Source organism: Mus caroli, unplaced genomic scaffold (genome assembly GCF_978045245.1).
Source record: "Mus caroli unplaced genomic scaffold, Mus_caroli_1 scaffold_9, whole genome shotgun sequence".
Taxonomy (NCBI): Eukaryota; Metazoa; Chordata; class Mammalia; order Rodentia; family Muridae; genus Mus; species Mus caroli.
Window position 1 is genome coordinate 69625724 of NW_028227264.1, and position 19035 is coordinate 69644758.

Genomic DNA, 19035 nt, shown 5'->3' on the forward strand with positions numbered 1-19035 from the left:
TTTAGAGCAGGGTTTTGCTGTTGTTTGTTTGTTTGTTTAAGTCTTAAAGACTTTTTTTTTTTTTTTTTAGTAGTAGTAGTAAATATTTTTTTTAAAGAATTGAACCTAGAATCTTGTGAACTAAGCATATACTCTGCGGAGGAGTTACATGCTGAAATCTCTTTATGTTTTTAGCATGTGCATATGTGCGAGCGAGAGGTGGTGTGCACGTTTATGTGCGTGGCAGTCAGCGGTTTCTATTGAGTGCCTTTGTATTACACATCTTATTCCCTCCCCTGTGGGCATAAATACAGTTATTTAAAGGGCACAGAAGTTAATTCCCCTCAATCCACTAAGAAAAGTGGTTGGTTACTCCCAGACTTGGCCTGTCTCGTCTGACCAGTCAGTATTGTTGCATGTAGAGCCCACCACTGAGTTTGCGTGCTGGTGACAATTCTCTGCTGCAGCCTGTATGGCGCCTTCTGCACCATTGTGGGCTAGCCGGCAGAGAGGAAGCTTCTAACCCTTTCCTACCTTGATTTCTCTGTGTCCAGCAACAAGGGCAAATGTTTTCTTCAGTCACAGGCTCTTACAGTCTAGTACTCTCCACCCTATTGGAGGCCAGGTCTCTCACTGAACAAGGACCGTGGGCTCTAGACTAGTTGGCTAGCAAACCGCAAGGATCCTTCTGGTTTTACGCTCCCCAGGGTGGGGATTATAGGTATCCTTGCCAGTGTTTTATGTGGGCCCCGGGGGAATACAGAGATTAATGATTGCCCAGCAAGCATTTTACCAACTGAGTCATCTTCTTGGCCCACCTCTTATTTGTGTGTATGCATCAATGTTTGCATGTTCATGTTGCATACAGGCGTGCGTGCGTGTACATGCATCTGTGTGGTGCGGGCACCTGGACACCCAGAGTTGCTATCAATTGATTTTCTCTATTGCTCCCCACTGTATTTACCAACGGAGGGTCTCATGGTGGACCTGGAGCTCACTGGGCAAGGGAGTTCTCATAGATATCTGTTGGCTCTGCCTCCCAGGAGGCAGCCACTGTGCTTTCTTGGCTATATGTGCGTTCAGGGCATCAAAACTTGGGGCCTCACAGGCATGATAAGTGTTTCGACCACAGAGCCATCTCTTCTTTATTTTGTTTTTTAAAATGTGTTTATGTATGTATTGAAGCGGAGTCTTATGTAGGCCAGCCTGGTCCCATAGCTGTACAGCCTGGCTTGGATCTCACTGTGAAGTTGAGGATGAACTGATTCTCCTGCCCTCGTTTCCCAAGTTCAGGATTATAGGTGCACACTACTACAGCAGATAGCCACAACCTGTCTGCAACATCCCAGACACGAGGTTGTCACACACCTCATGCAGTTTGTCTGATTGTCTCATTGCGGTTGGGCTCAGAGTCAGATTTACCGAGTTCCTTCCCTGAGAGTTCGGTACTCTTGGGTTACAAGGCACAGGTTAGCTAAGTGCCAGCTGCCACTATTTCCAGCATGGAGTTAGTTACCAGTTTTTGCCATTGTAATTAAGTAACGTGGGAGGAATATTTGAGTGTTATTTATGCCTTTTCTTTCTCAAAACGTTGTAAGCTTCCGCGGAGAATTGCCAAGCTCTGTATCACTGAAGGCTACACCCGGAAGTGCTCCTGCCTCTCTCCAGCAGTTGGCATTGTGCACACACTTCCCAAGCGTTCGTTCATCTCCAGGATGGGCCAGGAACCTCCATCAGCGGATGTTACCCATCTTGTGGCTGCCACTTTTAATCATCCCCCAAATGCCATTCTCCTAAATTTGGACAGTGGCAGCTCCTGGAGGCTTTTGCTCCTGTGTCTTTTTGACATTTCCTGTTTTTTTTTTTTCTCGTGAAGTGTCTTCTCTGTTTCTGGCATTAAACGATGATGCAGGGTTGTTTTGTGTCTTCCTCATTCCCGGCCTGGAACTAGAAGGAACTGTTTGTGTCCTTTAAAGAGAGAGGAGTGGCGTTTTCCAGTCTGCGCTCCAGGTGCATGCTTCTGCTTGTCCTTTGAGCAGGCGCCTTCGTGCTTGGGGGTTATGTGTGTTTACCAGTGTGCATGTGTGAGCGTGAATGCACGCCCTGCAGTGTGCATGTGTGAGCGTGAATGCACGCCCTGCAGTGTGCATGTGTGAGCGTGAATGCACGCCCTGCAGTGTGCATGTGTGAGCGTGAATGCACGCCCTGCAGTGTGCATGTGTGAGCGTGAATGCATGCCCTGGAGACTTGAGGCAGGGCGCCACATATGCAGCCCCCCCCCCCCCCAGGCTTGAACCCGGGCCTTGAGCAGCCTACCCCCACCCCCGGGGCGGGGGGGGGGGGGGCTGAGCCCAGACCTGTTATTTTGAGCTCAGCATCTGAGGGATTGGTCTCCCATCTCCACTAGGGCTCCATCTTCTCAAAGAAATTATTATGATTACTTACTTTGAAATCCTAAATTAACTTTCACTCCTGGAAAAGTTAATATATATGTATCGCTATATTAATCTTACCTTTTTTATTTGTTGTTTGAAACAGGGTCTCACCTTGTAGCTTAGGCTGACTTGGAATTCCTGTGTAGTTCAGACTCACCTCGAGTTTCTGTAAGCACAAGACATGCTCCTGGATTTTTTTTTTTTTTTAATCTTCGTGAGGTTTTTTTTTTTTCTCTACCTTTTCTGTCCACAACTTATATGCCCTCTGGGGCTCATGGAGACAAGAAGCGGGCTTCAGATCCCTGGAACTGCAGTTGTGGACTAGACTATTTCAAGTCATGTTGTCGGTGCTGGGAATTGAACTGGGGTTCTTTGGAAGTACTCTTAACCACTGATCCATCTCTCTTGTTACCGTGAGAGAGAGAGAGAGAGTGTGTGTGTGTGTGTGTTTATACATTTGTAATTAAGTTTATTATTATTAAAGATGGGATGTCTTACAACCCAGGCTTGAATTCATCATGTAGTCAGGTGACCTTGATCTTCTTGTCTCCCTCCCGACCTCCTAAGGTGGCATTAAAGGTATGTGCCATCATGCCTAACTTGCAATGTCGGGGATTGAACTCCCGGCCTCTGACACTTAAACCCATCTTCGTTGGGGGTTTTTAGAAATCACATTTACACTATCTTATATAGAGCAATGGTTCTCACCCTTCCTAATGCTGCAACCTTTTGATACAGTTCCTTATGTTGTGGTGACCCACCCTACCCATAAAATTCTTTCATTGCTACTTTAAAACTGTAATTTTTGCTACTGTTAAGAATTTATAATGTAAATATCTGATATGTCAGATATCTGTTATGTGACCCCCCCTATGGGGGGTCACGACCCACAGGTTGAGAGCCACACATATATAGACCCTTGTCTGTAAGGACTAGTTCTTGCGGGAAGATCAAGGCCTGCCTAGGCTGCATGGTAAGTTGTAAGTCATTCTGGATAAAGAACCTCTCACCATAACACTCTGAGACTGCCTTCAAAACAAACAAAAAGGGGTTGAGAAAGATACTATCTTGTTTCCTGAGAAATTTGATGAGATTACTGTTGCTATTTTTGTTTGTTTGATATCATTGTGTTGGGAACAGTCTCTAGGAGGCCATTTTGGCTGCAACTGCATTGCTTTCTCCTTCCCGCCCCCACCCTTCCCCTGAAGATTCAATCCAGGGAAGCATGCATGCAGGGGAGCCCTGTCAGCAGCCCCTGCCCCCCCCCCCCATCTGTTTCTTCCCGTGTCAAGTTTTAGTACCATGTGTTTAAGAGAATTTGTTTCATAGCTGTTGTGGCATTTGCTGAGGGGAACCTCACGTCTCTTCTTTTGAATGTTCATTTATTCCTAATAATGATCTTTTCTCTTCTTTTTCCTTGATCTGTTTAATGAGATGCTCACCAGTTTTCTTGGTCAGTCACTTTGATTTGATTGATTTTTGTCTGTTTCTCTTTGACAGGATTATTTACTGAGACACATTCTCACTGTATCCCTCAGGCTGCCCTTTAACTCCGAACCCTGCTTCCTCGCCTAGCCAGTGCAGGGATTGCCATGCCCAGCATCCAGTTTTTATTGAACAGAATTTTGGTTCATATCACGTATTTAAAGTTAACACATCTTTCTCGGACATAAGTGTGGTTCCTTTTCCTGAATGATAGAAATATTGAATGTCTTCTTCTTACATTTATTGATTTGGTGGTGGGAGGGGTAGGTGGGCAGGGTGCCCGTGGAGGGCAGCAGATAACTTGTAGAAGGCTCTCCCTTCCCACCGTACGGTTTACAGGGCTTGAACTCAGGTCCTTAGGTTTAGCAGTAGTCACCTTTACCCGCTGAGCCCTCCACCAGCAGCTGCTGTTAGACATATTGAAAGCTACACATTTCACAGCAAGCTGCACCGAGCCAACTTTGTTTTTGCTTAGCACGTGGAGCACTTTCTCATCTCTCCTGTGGTTTCGATCCACATCTAATTATACAGCGGTGTTGGTTACTTTCCTATCATTCGGCATTTCTCCACTTGTCTTGCTGTTACTGCTGTGGTTTGAGGGCATCTCTGCAGGATTCCAATCCTCGGAGATTTGGGGCTTGGTAAACAGTGCTTACCCTTGAAGGGCTTTCGTGTTCTGCTGGACAGTTTTGCCTCCTGTCCCCTACTCCAGATGATCCTGAACTGTGCAGGGCTTTCTACCTCAGCAGGGACTGTGGTGACAGGGTGCAAGATGGACACCGGGTCTCTGTGCTGTGTGTAAACTGGCCACTTCTCCACTGTTGGGGTTTTGTGTATCGTGACAATGCCTTCTCCACTAAACACCAGAAAAATCTTTGTGAATTTGTTTATGGTTCTTGTCCATTTTTACTCCTTGTATCTTGAAGCTATGCTATTGTAAGCTCTATTACACATCTGTAATTTTGTATCCTAATCATCTGACCTTGTCATTATGAAATATCTTTCTTAAATATATGGTAAGATTTCCTTCCTTGGGGCTGGAGAGATCGCTCAGTGGTTAGGATTGCTTTTCCAGCACCCATGCTGGTCAGCTCACTACCACTGTAACTCCGCCTCCAAAGGATCTGACAGTCTGATGCCCCTCCCCCCCTTCTGATCTCTTCAGGTATACACCACACACACACACACACACACACCACACACACACACACACACACACACACACACACACACACAAAGAAGATTGAAATCCAAATTCCTTCTCTTAGTCAGGCAAGGTGGCATTGCACTTTAATCTTAGCACTAGGGAAGCAGAGGCAGGCAGATCTTTGTGACTTCAAGCCCAGCCTGGTCTATGCAGCAAGTTCCAGGATAGCCCCAGGGAACACAGAGAAATCTCAAAAAAACCAAAAGCAACCAACCAAACAAAACCCCTCTTGTCCTGGAGCTTGCCATGTGATGTGCTGTCGTCATCTTCCTTATGATGGAGCTTGCAAGTCCTGTCTCCCTCTCACCACTCCCTTCCTACTGAAAGGCTGAATCCAGGGCCACAACGGTCTAGGCAAGCATGCACCCGTGGAGTATGTCTCCAACCCCACTTTTCTGTTTTCTACTTATAACCAACCTGTGTCTTTATATTTGAAGTGTCTGGGGGTAGGTATTGCCCTGTGTATTAGAATCCCAGGTGTCTTTGGCTGTGGATTAAAAATATTCTTAAATTTATTTGAGATTATCTTAGTTGTGTCATATTTCTACAATCTCATTTTTCAACACTTCTGTTATTTTTAAATATCCTATTTGTAATAATTACCTTCGATAGAATATGCAATTCTTTTAGTCTATGCTTGGTTTTGTGACACAGTTCTATTTCTCATAATAAAAGGAGTCCGCATTAGCCTGTATATGAGGGCCCATCAGAGAAAGCTGTAAAAGCCTTCGAGGAGCTAAGAGTGGTGGCCCAAGTCTTTAATCCCAGGATTTAGGAGGTAGATGTAGGTAGGTCTCTTCTGAGCCTGCCGGGAGACCCTGTCTCAAAAAAAAGCAAGTGAAAGCAAAAACCCTAATATTATGTTCATCATAATAATTTCTGGAAGGAAAAGCATAAAAATGAAATTTAAAATTATGTAGAAGTCTCTTTTCATTAATTTGTTGTTGGGTTTTTGATTGTTTGGTTTTTGATTTTTTTTGAGACTGGAAGGGTCTTACTCTGTAGCTTTCTGGCCTTGAACTTGAAAGTGTGCCTGCCTTTGCCTCCAAGTACTAGGATTAAAGGCATGTGCCACCACACCTGGCTACCTTTCACAGAAATTTTAACAGGTTCTAGTTGTGATCCTTCTGACTGCTTACTGGAATGTTGAGATCTCACCGCATTGATTATTGTGGTACAAGACTCAGCATCAGACTTAATCATCTGAACATACAGTAGCATCAGTCTTCACACAATAAACTGTAACAAATGTTAATGTACTGTTCTTATGTGTGTCCGTGTGTGCACCTGTAGAGTTTCTTTGCACTGTGTGTGCAGATGTCTGTGGAAGGCAGAAGAGGGTGTCAGGTCACCTGGAGTGGGAGGTGCAGACAGCTGTGAGCCACTGAGCCTGCTAAGAGGCTCTCTGTGCTGCGGAGCCGCTCTCCCCTGCCCAAGCCTGAGACCCTGGGATGTCTTCCTCTTTGAGAACTCCATACCCGCTGACCACTTGCCTGTCCTTGTTTCTAGCCTCTGCCAGCCGCCATCCTGCTTTCTAAGAGCTGGGGCACTTTAGATGCTTCCTGTCAGCTGAGTCAAGAAGTACTGGCTTGTTCCCAGCACCATCTGAGGCATTTTGGTACAGCAGCTTCAGCCTCCTAATGGCTTTGAAACAGGCCTTGGGTGTTAGTTCCGGTGGGCTGACTTGCCAGAGGATTGTTCACAGCTGTTTGATTTTGCCTTGAGTGCTCCTGACTCAGAGAAGGACAGTCACATGCCCCTTCTGTAGGAGGTATACTGGAGTGTTGCTGCCCTGGAACTCAGAGCTGGCGTTAAAGCTGGCGTTTGTCAGCATGCCTGGCCCCTTTCCTTATTATTATTATTGTTATTTTGGTTCTTAGAAACCCCTTTGTAGCCCAGGCTGTCTTGGAACCTACTCTGTTGACCAGGTTGACCTAGAACTCAGATCCGACTGCCCTTCCTCCAGAGTGCTGGATTAAAGGCGTGTGCTGCCATACCAGCGTTCCTTTTATTCTGAGGCAAGGTCTTGATATTACTCTGGCTGGCTTTGACTTTGTGATGGTCCTTCCTCAGCCTTCCTTGGTACCACAGCCTTTACTAGTGGCATCTCTTAAGGTTCATGTTGCTCTTTTCTTCTGTGATAATTTGTTGACTTATCTCCCAAGTCATTTCCATCCTACGTGCTTCTTCGTTTGTTTGTTTGTTGTTGTTGTGTTTTTTTTTTGTTTTGTTTTGTTTTTAGTTCTGGAATTTCCTTGGGTTTTCTCTGCCTCTGCACTTTTCTCTGATTTCTGTAGCATACATGGGATTTTTGTTGACATGCTTGCTTCCTAATTGTAATCATGTGACCGTCTTGCGTCAGCCTCTGTTGATAATGCACTCTTCCTGTCCTTTGGTATGCCTCGAAACTTGCTGCTGAGCACGGGACATCCTGCTAACAGCATGCTGGAAAGCAAGAGTGAGTGGATGGCTTTGCTCTCCCCTCTGAAGGGCCTGTCTCCTCAGGAGGCCCATGCCCTGTCTTAGTTAATGGCTGCATCTTAGAGCTTGCTGGATGGGATTCTGCTCTGGTCTTAGATGCTGTAGTTCAGCTGGATCTTGGCTTCATTCACTTGGGTCTGGGATTACTACCTTCAGTTTTCTCAGAAAACTTGGTTATTTTGTGGGATGCAGGGGTCTGTTCATGTGGGATTGTAGTTTCTCTGATCCAGTCTACAGCCTTTCCACACAACCCACTGCGGTTGCCTGACCCCTGCTGGTAAATAGTCTGGGAGGCTGACTGAGAAGCCCTGGAGCCTGCCGTGGGGAGGAGGGCGTGGGGAAGAGGGCTGGTGCTTCTCTCCTGCCTGGGGATGCCTCCATTTCTCCCTCGGAAATTCAGCCCAGGTGACCATGCACTGTGGTTCTTCCTGGCTGCAGAAGGAGAGGGCATTCTCACCCTAAACTCCATTTTCAGAAGCAGGTTTCTCGTCAGTCCTTTGTAGTCAGGGTAGACTAATCCTGGCATCCCCCATATCTTCTGACCAGCCAAGCTTCCCCTTCTAACTTACTGTCTCCCTTCTGTCCTGCTGATGTCTAGATCTTAGACACACTTGCCTGAGACTTCTGCTTTGACTCTTTAAATTATTCATTTTTCCGTCATTGTTAAAAAGTTCGTGTCACTTGCCAAAAAGAAGTATAGATAGAAGTGGAGTACTTTATAAAATTCTAATTTTTATAAGCTACATTTTGTTCCCATTGTCATGAGTCTGTGAAACCTCAGTATGTAAAGATTAAAATTTTTCAATTTGCAGTGAGTGGTTGTTCCTACTTATAGGGATTGGGCTGGTGTTGGTGTGTATATGGTGACTTGGAAAGACTTTTGTATTGCATAGACTGACTACAGAGAGACATCCCTGAGGCTCCATGCTGGGACCCAGCACTGCTGTGCACAGGGCATCCAGGCTGGGAAGATGAGAGAATTATAGAGCATTGCCAACTATGGAACTCATAGATAGCTACTGGAAACACAATTTTCCTTGTCTATAGAAATGACCCGGGTTGTATTACTACTTTTCTTTTTTGCCATAACCTATCATAGAAAGTTTATTACTGAGAAGTTTCTAGAAAATCCAGGGGCCATGAGAGAATCTCCCCCAGGGAGAAGAACTTGAGATGAGAAAATGGGTGACTTGAGAGTGTGCTGGTCTCTCTTAGTAACAAGAATTGAGAACGTTGGTTGAATGTTACAACTTCTAGAACAGGTACCAGTAAAAGCTTTCCGTCTATGAAAGAGGTTGCCCTGCTGTTTCAGCGGCAGGCGCGTCCTGGGAAACAGGGTACCTTAACCAAAGCCTTGACTGCGCCTGATTTCTGTTGTGCAGGCATACTCCAGCACCCAGATGGTACAGTTCTGAAACAGCTACAGCCACCGCCACGGGGCCCAAGAGAGCTGGAATTTTATACCATGGTAAGTGATGTGAGATGCTCTGTTGTTGTACGTGGTCCTCAGTTGTCTGCAGTGTGACTCAGAGTGAGAAATGTGCTTGACAGCGAGTCCTGGGTCCCCTCGTGACAAACAAGCTTCACGAAAACAAGGTCCGACTTCCAGCGTTCCTACTGCAACCTAGCACTTTCCCTTCTGCCTCACATCTGTGAGATTCTTATTCTGAGTCACTAAATTGATTTCAATCAACTGGTCGTGACCCACAATTTGAAAAACACTCAACAGAGAGAGTTTGTCACTCTCAGAAATGCTAAGTTAGTGTTTTCATTACAGCTTCTGAGAATCTTGTTTGCTTTGTTAGGTAGGGTCTCTCTGTATGTTGCAGACTGGCAGAGGACTCTGGCACCCCTGCCTCAGCCTCCCCGGTTCTGTGTGCCGCAGTGTCCTATCTCTTGGAGTCCTCAGCGTTTCCCTGCACAGTGGGAGAAGGGCTCATTCCTGATACCGAATTCATCCTATGACTCATGATACTTTTTAGCGTGGTGTTCAGTGTTCCGTGACCACCAATTATTTCCTTACTGCCAAATATTTTAACCACAAGGCTCTACCTTCCCTGCCCACCAGCCACAGATCCGCTTTCTTTCCATGAGCATGCTGGCTTTTGTGTGTCTTCTCCAGGATGAGGCTTGTTCAGACCTGCCACCCTTACCCCCATCTTACAGTTGAAGTGTATATACAGTGTGGTTCCATCATTACACAAGTACACTGTGAATATGAGCCCCTGACCAAACCCCACTTGGAGGTGGTGCCTGCCCCTCTGCAGTTGGCTTCTCACTGTCTTGGTAGTGTCATTTTAGACACAAAGGCATGGATTTTGATGAGGCCCAGCTTATGTCTGCTCTTTCCCATTGCTGTTTTGAGAAAGGGTCTTTTTCTCTAGCCTGGAAGACTTACTGTGAAGCCCAGGGTAGCCTGGTGCCTGCAGCAGTCATCCTCTGTCTCCTGCGTGCTGGGAGTACAGGGGTGCACCACCACGCCCAACTTTCTGGTTGGTTTTGTTTGGGCCTGAATTGATTTCCCTTGCCCTGATTAAGAGAGCTTGAAAGTACCTCTTCCCACCAGGTGATTCTGCTTCCTTTATCGGGACCCATGTTTCTGCCCCGTGCTGTCTCTGAGCCTCTGATAGAACCTTCTGTGTGGTGATCCCCTAACAGAAGTGCTCACTGGCCAGGGCTGCCATAATAAAGTCATACTAGTGGTTTGACTTGAAAGACAGAAATCAAGTTTTTCACACTTAGCCTCCTAGTGTGGCTGCAGTCAGGGGTTTCTTCTGAAGGCTTCCCCTTCTCCTGCTCAGGGGCTGTCTCCTCAGATCTTCTTCTGTGGGTTTATGTCCTACTGTACTTTCTGAGAACACCCTCAGCATGGTGACCCCTCGTTTTCACTGTGATGATCTCCTTGGAAGCCATCTTCAGAGGTGCTCACGTTCTGGGCCCTGGGCTTGGGTCATGAAGCTATGTGGTGGCTCACAGCTCACCCTGTAACAGTGATTGATTTCGAGAATCGAAGATTTTTTTTTCTTCCTTCCTGAGAGAAATGGCAAAATCCTGGCCTTGGAGACTGTAACCAGACCGCTGAGCAGCTTAGCATGAGCGTGACTATCCACCATGTCCTGTGTGGTGCATCAACACCCTGCACTGCTGAACCTCGGCCGGCTGACTTGCTCCCTTAGTCGGCAGTTCTCAGGAGGTTGCTGGTAGAAAAAGAATAACTTCGTTTCTTTCCCTTCCTCTTAGATGTGAGGTTCAGCTTCTGGTGAATGAAATTCTGCCATAAACTTTTAACTCTTGAAGTGTGCTTACTCATAAAATTATGTGTCCTTTAGATGTATATTAAAGTTGCCCCTCAGATTCTACAGTAAATGGAACTGTTCTCATAGAGATAAAATAAACAATACGTAAAATATTTATTTAGTGAGAAAACCAAGTAAGTGTTAAAAATGGTTCAAGGGGGCCAGCAAGCTGGCTCACCCAGTAGGGGGCTTGCCTCTAAGGCTGGTAACCTAAGTCTGGTTGGGATCTATATGGTGGAAGGAAAGAATTGATATTCTTAAGTTGTCCTCATACACACAGACACCACACACACACTCTAAATGAATGAATGTAAAAAATACAGATAAAAGCAGCCCAAAAAGTTAGCCAAGGTACACACCCCAACCCTTGCCCACCAGCCAGAATTACTTGCCTGTGTCCAGAGAATTATTTTGAATTTGGTGTCAGTTACCCACAACTCACAAAGTGCCAAAAATAGTTGGACAACGTTGGCAGGGAGGACAGACCAGGAGAGTGCTCCCTGTGGAACATGGCGGTATGCTGCAGTAAGTAACTGTGTGTGGTTACATGGGATTCATTGCCCGCTGCGCCTCACGGCAGATGGGTCTGTTACGTACACTTGGTCTTCTTGAGGCTTTATGGAACGCTGACCAGCCCTGCACCTCTGTTCAGGTTTACGCTGCTGACTGTGCCGATGCTGTTCTCCTGGAGCTTCGAAAACACCTGCCCAAGTACTATGGCGTCTGGTCCCCTCCCACGGCACCAAACGGTAATGCATTTCTGTGCATCTCATGGCTCGGGTCACCAGCGTGGCCCTTTCCTTTCTGACCCTCACTAAATGAAACTCACTTACGCCTTCACTGTTTGTCGCCATTCCCTTAAGTTTGTGTCACACATTAACTGATAAATCGGTTACAGTTTTGCGACCACATCTTAGTACTATATTCATTGACAAATGACCATTTCTTATGTAAAGAATAAACTGTTAAGAACCCAAACAGAAGAACCTCCCCTGCGTAGCTTCTAACTCCTGCCTTACTCCCAACAAACAAGCTTTAGATTTCAGTGTTTTGGGAAACCCTGGGAAGTACAAGAGTGGAGAAATGAGAGCATGTGGGTGTGTCCTGGAGTCTGAGGTCACTTAATCAAGGCTGCAGGCTTCTCGGATGAGGGTCTTGAACCACACTGTAGCACTGTCTGACCTTTGGTACCTAACTTAGTGTGTCAGATGCTACTACTGTGGCCATCTTGGCTCTTCTCTATGGGAATTCCTAGATGAATATTGGTCAGGCTAGGGATGCTGGGGTAGTTAAGAGCCACCTGTACTTCACTAGTTCAGAAATAAAGTGAGCTGAGGCTCTGTGGACTTCAGGGGAGCACTGCTTACCTGAAGAGCTCAGGACTAGAGAGCTGTGTTTCCAGTCTGGGAACATTTGCAGATACAGAGGTGTCATGGTGATAGGACCCAGATCCAGACTAGGGGCTCACTTTTGTGGCAACCGTAGGCAGCGTTTTGGTATTTGTGGTGTGCTTAGTTTGTGTAATCCTCTTTATCTTTAGCTAGTGTAATCTAACCTACGAGGCCAGAGTGATGTATCATGTTGGTGGTGGGTGTTCATAAACTTTCAGATTGTGACCCATATTGGATTGTAGATTTTTGGATTAGCAATGCTGGATTCATCCACTCCCCTTTTTCCTGTTTGTCTGTTTGTCTGTCTGTCTGTCTGTCTGTCCTGCTCCCTAGCTTAAAGATCTTAGCCCCAAATACATGCAGATATTTATGACCGAGAATAGTGTTCTGCATAATTAACCCACAGACCATTGTAACTACACTTGGGTCCTTTTTATTTTTCAGAAACTAAGGTCTCAGTATGTAGCCCTGGTGGGCCTGCCTCTGCTGCCTGGACGCTGGCATTAAAGGCATATGTTGCCACCATGGCTGTGGGTCCTTCTTGTCTGAAGTCTGCCCAACACATGCTTGTAGACACACTTCATATTGTAGCATCCTACCTTCCTCCTTTGCCAAGAGTGGTGCTTGTCAGGACTGCCATGAAGACCAGAGGAAGCAGCTTGGCTCTCCCCAGGTCCCAGAGAGCTCTGCGGTTTGCTGCTGCTTAATGCAGAACAGCCAATCCCCAGGCCGGTGTGTGAGTAGCCATCTGAGTGATGAAATACTCAGCTGAACAAGGTTCCTAGAAGGGACTGGAGAGATGGCTCGGGATAAGAGCACTGGCTACTCTGACGGAGCTCTTGGGTTCAGTTCCCAGCACCCACAAGATGGCTTATAATCACCTGTAAGTCCAGGGGATCCAATACCCTCTCCTCGCTTTGTAGACATCTGCACACACATGTGCATATGTATACATGTAGACAAAGCAGTCATGTACATAAAATAAAAATTAGAAACTGAAAAAGAGGATTTTTTGAGAAGATTCTTTGGAGAACTTGGGATGATAGTTAAGACTTAGATAGATACTCACGAGCGTCTGCAGGAGGTGTGTGTGCAGCCAGCACTGCCTTCCTGCCTGCCTTCCTTTTCCTTTTCCTTTTCTTTCTTTTCTTTTCCTTTTCCTTTTTCTTTTTCTTTTCTTTTCTTTTCTTTTTTTTTTTTTTTGAGACAGGGTCTCTCTATAACTCAGAACTCATCATGCAGACTTGGTGGCCTGGAACTCACAGAGACCCACCTGCCTCTGCCTCCCGAGTGCTGGGTTCAAAGGCACATGCCACCACGCCTGGACATTTTCTTTTTTGCCATTATCTCTTTGCTATGGATGTAGCAGATAAAAACAAAACAAACAAACAAACAACAACAACAAAAATCCCAGCATCAGAAAAGCATTTCGACATCTCTTGCAGTATTTTTTCTGTCTATGATAGAAACGAATCCATAAGGTTTTCTTTAGCAGGAGCAAAGTAGGGAGACACTAGTGTAGCTGGCAACAGTGTGAACAGGAGTGTCTGTGTGGGAAGAGGGGAGACTTGGGAAACACAGCGCCGCGGTCGAGCCTGTTTGAGGCTGCCTGAGCCCAGCAATCAGATTGCATTTCGCTGTCTTAGTGCTGAGATAAAAATCAATGTGTAATAAATAGATGTTCTTGTTAATGTTTAACTGTGGGCACAGGGTTAGCTACAGGGCGGAGAGTCTCTCTTATCAAGTGCCTGCCTGAGTTGTGATAGTGCCCTTTTATTTCGTGGTTGTTTTTGTTTTGCCGTGTATTTCGTCTTACTGGGAAGGGGCAGGGCTTGCTCCAGGGGCTCAGCCTGTATTTGTTTTCGTTCTGGATGTTGGAGTTCAGCTTGCATGCATGGGTTTAAATACCTGTCTGTCATGCTCATGTAATAGTTAATGTATTCAACCAGGCCGATCCCCATGCTCAGTGACACCAGGCTCTGTGCTGAATAAAATGTCACTTCTGATCCTCATGAGCAGCTCTGGAAGGCAAGGCTCTCATGCTGTTGTCCGTGTGCCTCAGAGCAGTGCCTTGTCTTGTAAGGTGCTCTCAGAGCTGTACTGACGCAGCCTGACTGTGGACCATGATGCCTCTGTTTCATGGTGGGCCCCGGATTCAGTGGTTCTCAACCTGTGGGTCACCATCCCTTTGGGGGTTGGGGAGGGTCACATGACCCTTTCACAGGGGTCGCCTAAGACCATTATAAAATACAGATATTTACATTATGATTCATAACAGTAGCAAAATTACAGATATGAAGTAGCAATGAAATTAATTTTATGGTTGGGGGGTCAGTATGACATAAGGAACAGTATTAAAGGGTTGCAGAGTTAGGAAAGCTGAGGCCCACTGCTCCAATCTATATATGCCACTGAAGTATAGGGCATGCTAGGATGGCACAGGCTAACATGCTGGAGCTGACATTTGAACTTAGTTTGCTGTGCTTGTAAAAATTGCTTTAAGTGCTATTATTTTGTTTAAGATTTTGTAGATATAAGTTGTACAAACACATTTAATTAAACAAGAAGGATATTTTATTATAAGGTTATAGGGATATCTTACAAAAGTCAGGGGTTTGTAGCTGAGCCATGCTGGGAGCAGAACTAGCAACTGGACTGGAACTTAGGAATGTTTCTCACATGCCCCTAGCCCACCAAGAGGATCGCTTACTTCTCACATGCTGTGCCATGTGCAGATCCAGACAGAGAAGAGCCACAAGCAGCTGTCTGTCAGATGTTTGCCCACTTCAATGGCTCTGATTGGGAGTTGGGTTCCTGTTTAACAGGAACGTTTCTGAGGTCAGTGGGTAGTACTGGAAATGAATTACACCATGATGTCTCAGCTGGAGACCAGCCCACATCAGTACTTCCTATATACCAGGAGGCTCTTCCTCCTTCCATTCAGTCCACAGTTCATTGATGGTTGCATCACACACAGGAAAAAACACTGCTCCACTCTGGACCCAGAGGGCCTGGCTGAGAAGACATCTTTTGTCACTGGTCTAGAGTTACTTCAGGAGACTGTCCTGTAGCGAAATGCCTGTGATCTTTACGTAACTGAGTCTCAAGACTGACCTACTTTGACTTGAGCTTTAGTCTACTGAAATCACTGAAAGAATCTGCTAGGCACGGTCTTCAGAGTGAATCAGTGTTCAGGCTTGTAGACATGACAGCTGTCTGTCTGTAACAGTCTGGTGCTCAGGCTGTGTCCCACTTTCTTATTTCTCTCTTCCAAAGGCTTCTGTTAAGCCCTCCACACCCAGGCCTAGTTCTCTCCTGAGTGCACGTGTGTGTCTTTCCTTTCGTGTGTGTTGGGACACGCTCTTGACATGTATGTCCCCAGCCGGGCCTGACAACCATGCTGCCAGATTGGTCTTTACTCCGAAGTCCCCCTGCCTCAGCCTCCTGGGCGCTAAGATAGAGCCTTGGAGCTCTACATCCCTAACGCAGGGTTGATGGTTAGTGATTGCAACTTAGAAGGAAACTACAAATGAGAATCTTAGCTGCGTGGTGTTTCACCCTGTAATCCTGGCACTCGGAGGGCTGAAGTGGGGAGGACTGTGAGTTCAAGGCCATCCTAATAAGATGCCGAATCCAAACACCAGAGTGCATGCACACAAGTATAGCAGAAGCCAGGGAATAGAAAGGAAACATCCGCTCAATCCTCAGAAGACCTCATCTCATTTTCATGTTGAAGGCTAGTGATCTAGCAGTGATGTAATTCCAATCACAGACATGAGAACTAGTGTGTAAAAGAAGCACACATGTGGCCACTGGAACTAAACACAAGTAAAACTGTGTTTGGGCCCTACTTGTTGATGAAATGACTCGGTCTATTATAGCGCAAGGTGGGCTGGGTCCACAGTGCCCAGGGCAGTGGGAAAGGACAGGAAAAGCTACACCCATGTTTAGCAGGGGTTCACTGTATAGGAGGAGAAGAAATCTATGTTTGGATTTGCAGGGCCCTGTCTAAATTATCAAGACACATGTATTCGACACAAAGAGAATAGCCTTCCCTTGAGGTGTGTTCTGGGCCTCAGCTGACAGCACACTCTCACATCCAGCCCTACTTCAGTGACTCCAAGTCTCATCTCCAAGTTAACAGTGAAGTCCCCAGGATGCTGGGTATCTCTGTTAAGGCCCTTCATTCATCTTTACTAACACTTAGGATGTAACCTGGCCAACGAAGCTCTTCAACACTGTAGTGAGGAGGGTGGAGCTGTCCTTTCCCGGGTTCTCCATTCTGTGGCTGTCTTTTCAAACCCAGAAGCTTGGCTGTGTCTGCTTGTCCTTTGCTGCTGACGTCTGCAGGGTTGCTGTGACCAGGCCTGTTGTCAAGGTGCCTGGCAACTGGTTTTCAGGTTCAGGCTCCTAGGCTGCTTATACTGCTCTTCTGGGCTGCTGTCCACTCGGCTACAGTGCTAAACCATCTTGATGGAAAGATAACGTTTACCTCTTTATCCTTCATCCCCTGCAGGAGGATTAGCCCTGTCGAGTCTGAGAGCCTTGAAAGTTCTCATTTGGTTCAACACAAACCTCTGTTGTCATTTCAAAATGCACCAGTCTGGGTGAGGTGGGAAAGAGGGACATAAGTGCACAGGGCTCCTCTCACTCTGGCATTTCTTGCCCAGCTGGATTAGAGGGAATGTGGTCTTTTCCTAACTTCACTATTTGTGTGTGCACCCACACTTCCCATGCATGCACATGTATGAGCAATGGAACACATGTAGCGGTCAGAAGACAGTCTTGGGTGTTGGCTCTCACTTCCACCTTGTTTGGGACAGGATCTCCTCCATTGGCTGCTGTGGAGGCCACAGGTCATGCCTGTATGTTCCGAAGGCTCTTACCCGCTGCCTCCTGTTTCTGTAGGAAGCTCGGATTGCACATCGCTTTTTTTCCCCAGCTTTACGTGGGTTCTGGGGATGCTAACTTCCTCCTGGTGCTTGTCCGAGTTGTGCCCACTCATCCCTCTCCTCCAGCCTTAAGAACTAAAACATGAATCATAGTTTCATTGAGAATTTGGACAGGATTGTTTTCCGTAGGAACAGGGAGAACTATTTCTTTTCTTCCTTTTCTCCTCATACCCAAATCCATGCTTTCAAGGTAATGTGTAAGAAGGAGCTTTTGTTGAGAGACAGCAAGTTTTCTGTGGCAGATGTGTGCAGGGCGCTGAGATGGGCTGTGACAGAGCAACAGTGCGTGTGAGAGTAGCAAGAGAGAAGTTGGTGGGGTCACTTGGATTCAGTCTCCAGTTTACGGATGTCAAACAAACTTCACAAAATCCTTAAAATCCTAAGAAATCTCATTCTGAGCCAGACAGTGTTGTGTTGGTGGGGAGGTGCCCACAGCTTTGTAATGCTGGGCCTCCCCTTCGCTCCAATGATGTCTGGTCACACGGAGCAGACGTTTGTCTGTTGATGCTGTTACCATGTCTATTGGCTCTAGATCTACCTAAGTCTCTCTCCTCCAGCATCTCCTCTTTTTGTTTTTCTCTGGGGGTTGTTTGAATGGTACGGTTGCCTGTCATTAATTAAGGTTTTTCTCCAATAGCAGATGTGTACCTAAAACTGGAAGATGTGACTCATAAGTTTAACAAACCCTGTATAATGGACGTGAAGATTGGGCGGAAGAGCTATGACCCCTTTGCGTCATCAGAGAAGATTCAGCAGCAGGTCAGCAAGTACCCTCTGATGGAGGAGATCGGGTTCCTGGTGCTCGGCATGAGGGTAAGAGCGGTTTCCGTGACGCTTTCCTTACACAACACTCCATGTAGTGTGAGCTAAAAGGACAGGCGTTTTATCTGTTGCTCTATGGTCTGTAGTCAGCAACACTAGTCCTGACACGTAGTAGGCAATTAATGCATAATGGCCAGACCCTAAGATGCATTTGTTTTAGGGTCGAGAAGGTTGAAGTTTGGGTGTATGATAAAGATTACAAGTGAACACATTCTTTGTACTTTTCCTATAAGAGAAGAGCGATTTATAACTTTTGGCTTTTTGAAACAGGATCTCACTGTGTGGCCCTGACTGTTCTAGAAATTGCTTGTAGACCAGGCTGGTCTTGAACTCAGAGACTCACCTGTCTGCCTCCCCATGCTGGGGAAAAGAACTGTTTTTGTTTTTGTTTTTGTTTAAAGATTTATTTATTATTATAAATAAGTACACTGTAGCTGTCTTCAGATGCACCAGAAGAGAACATCAGATCTCATTATGGGTGGTTGCTGGGATTTGAACTCATGACCTTTGGAAGAGCAGTCAGTGCTCTTACTTGCTGAGCCATCTCGCCCGCCCAAGAACTGTTTTATAGGTAGGAAAAAATACTACATTATTTCATATTTTTATTTAGACCAGTTTTATTTGCACATAGTTCTATGAATTAGCACTTAGACCTTTTTTCTTTTAACTGATACATAAAAAGCTTGTATTTCTGCTTTGATATGCTCACATACTGTTCACCTCAGGATAGTCATAGGCTGGTGTCATCTGGGCTGCTTGAATGTCTCTACCCTGGGACCACTTCTGAGGGGACAGAGCGGGAGCTAACAGAGACAGAGATGACTTGCTGTCATCTTGGAGGGCTAGCACAGGATTGCTCTCCACCCCTGATGTCACAACACAAATACCAGATGGGAAGAAAGAATTACTGAAGCTATTTCTCATACATCACCATAGCTGGGAAGTAACGTGGCACGAGATCCTCTAAACCCGTAGGAGTGTTTCTTC

The 19035-nt window shown here is 46.0% G+C and overlaps 1 protein-coding gene across 2 annotated transcripts in view; it reads left to right on the plus strand.

The window, feature by feature from the left end:
• The window catches only part of Ipmk (inositol polyphosphate multikinase), a 37839-nt gene that overhangs the window by 6552 nt on the left and 12252 nt on the right, over positions 1-19035 (plus strand). Inside the window, exons 2-4 of one of the 2 annotated variants that reach the window (XM_021174952.3) lie at positions 8970-9055; positions 11536-11632; positions 17864-18039. In XM_021174952.3, coding sequence (XP_021030611.1) covers positions 8970-9055; positions 11536-11632; positions 17864-18039 — 359 coding nt within the window. The remainder of the gene's footprint in view (positions 1-8969; positions 9056-11535; positions 11633-17863; positions 18040-19035) is intronic. The other variant, XM_021174953.3, reaches the window with a different exon arrangement.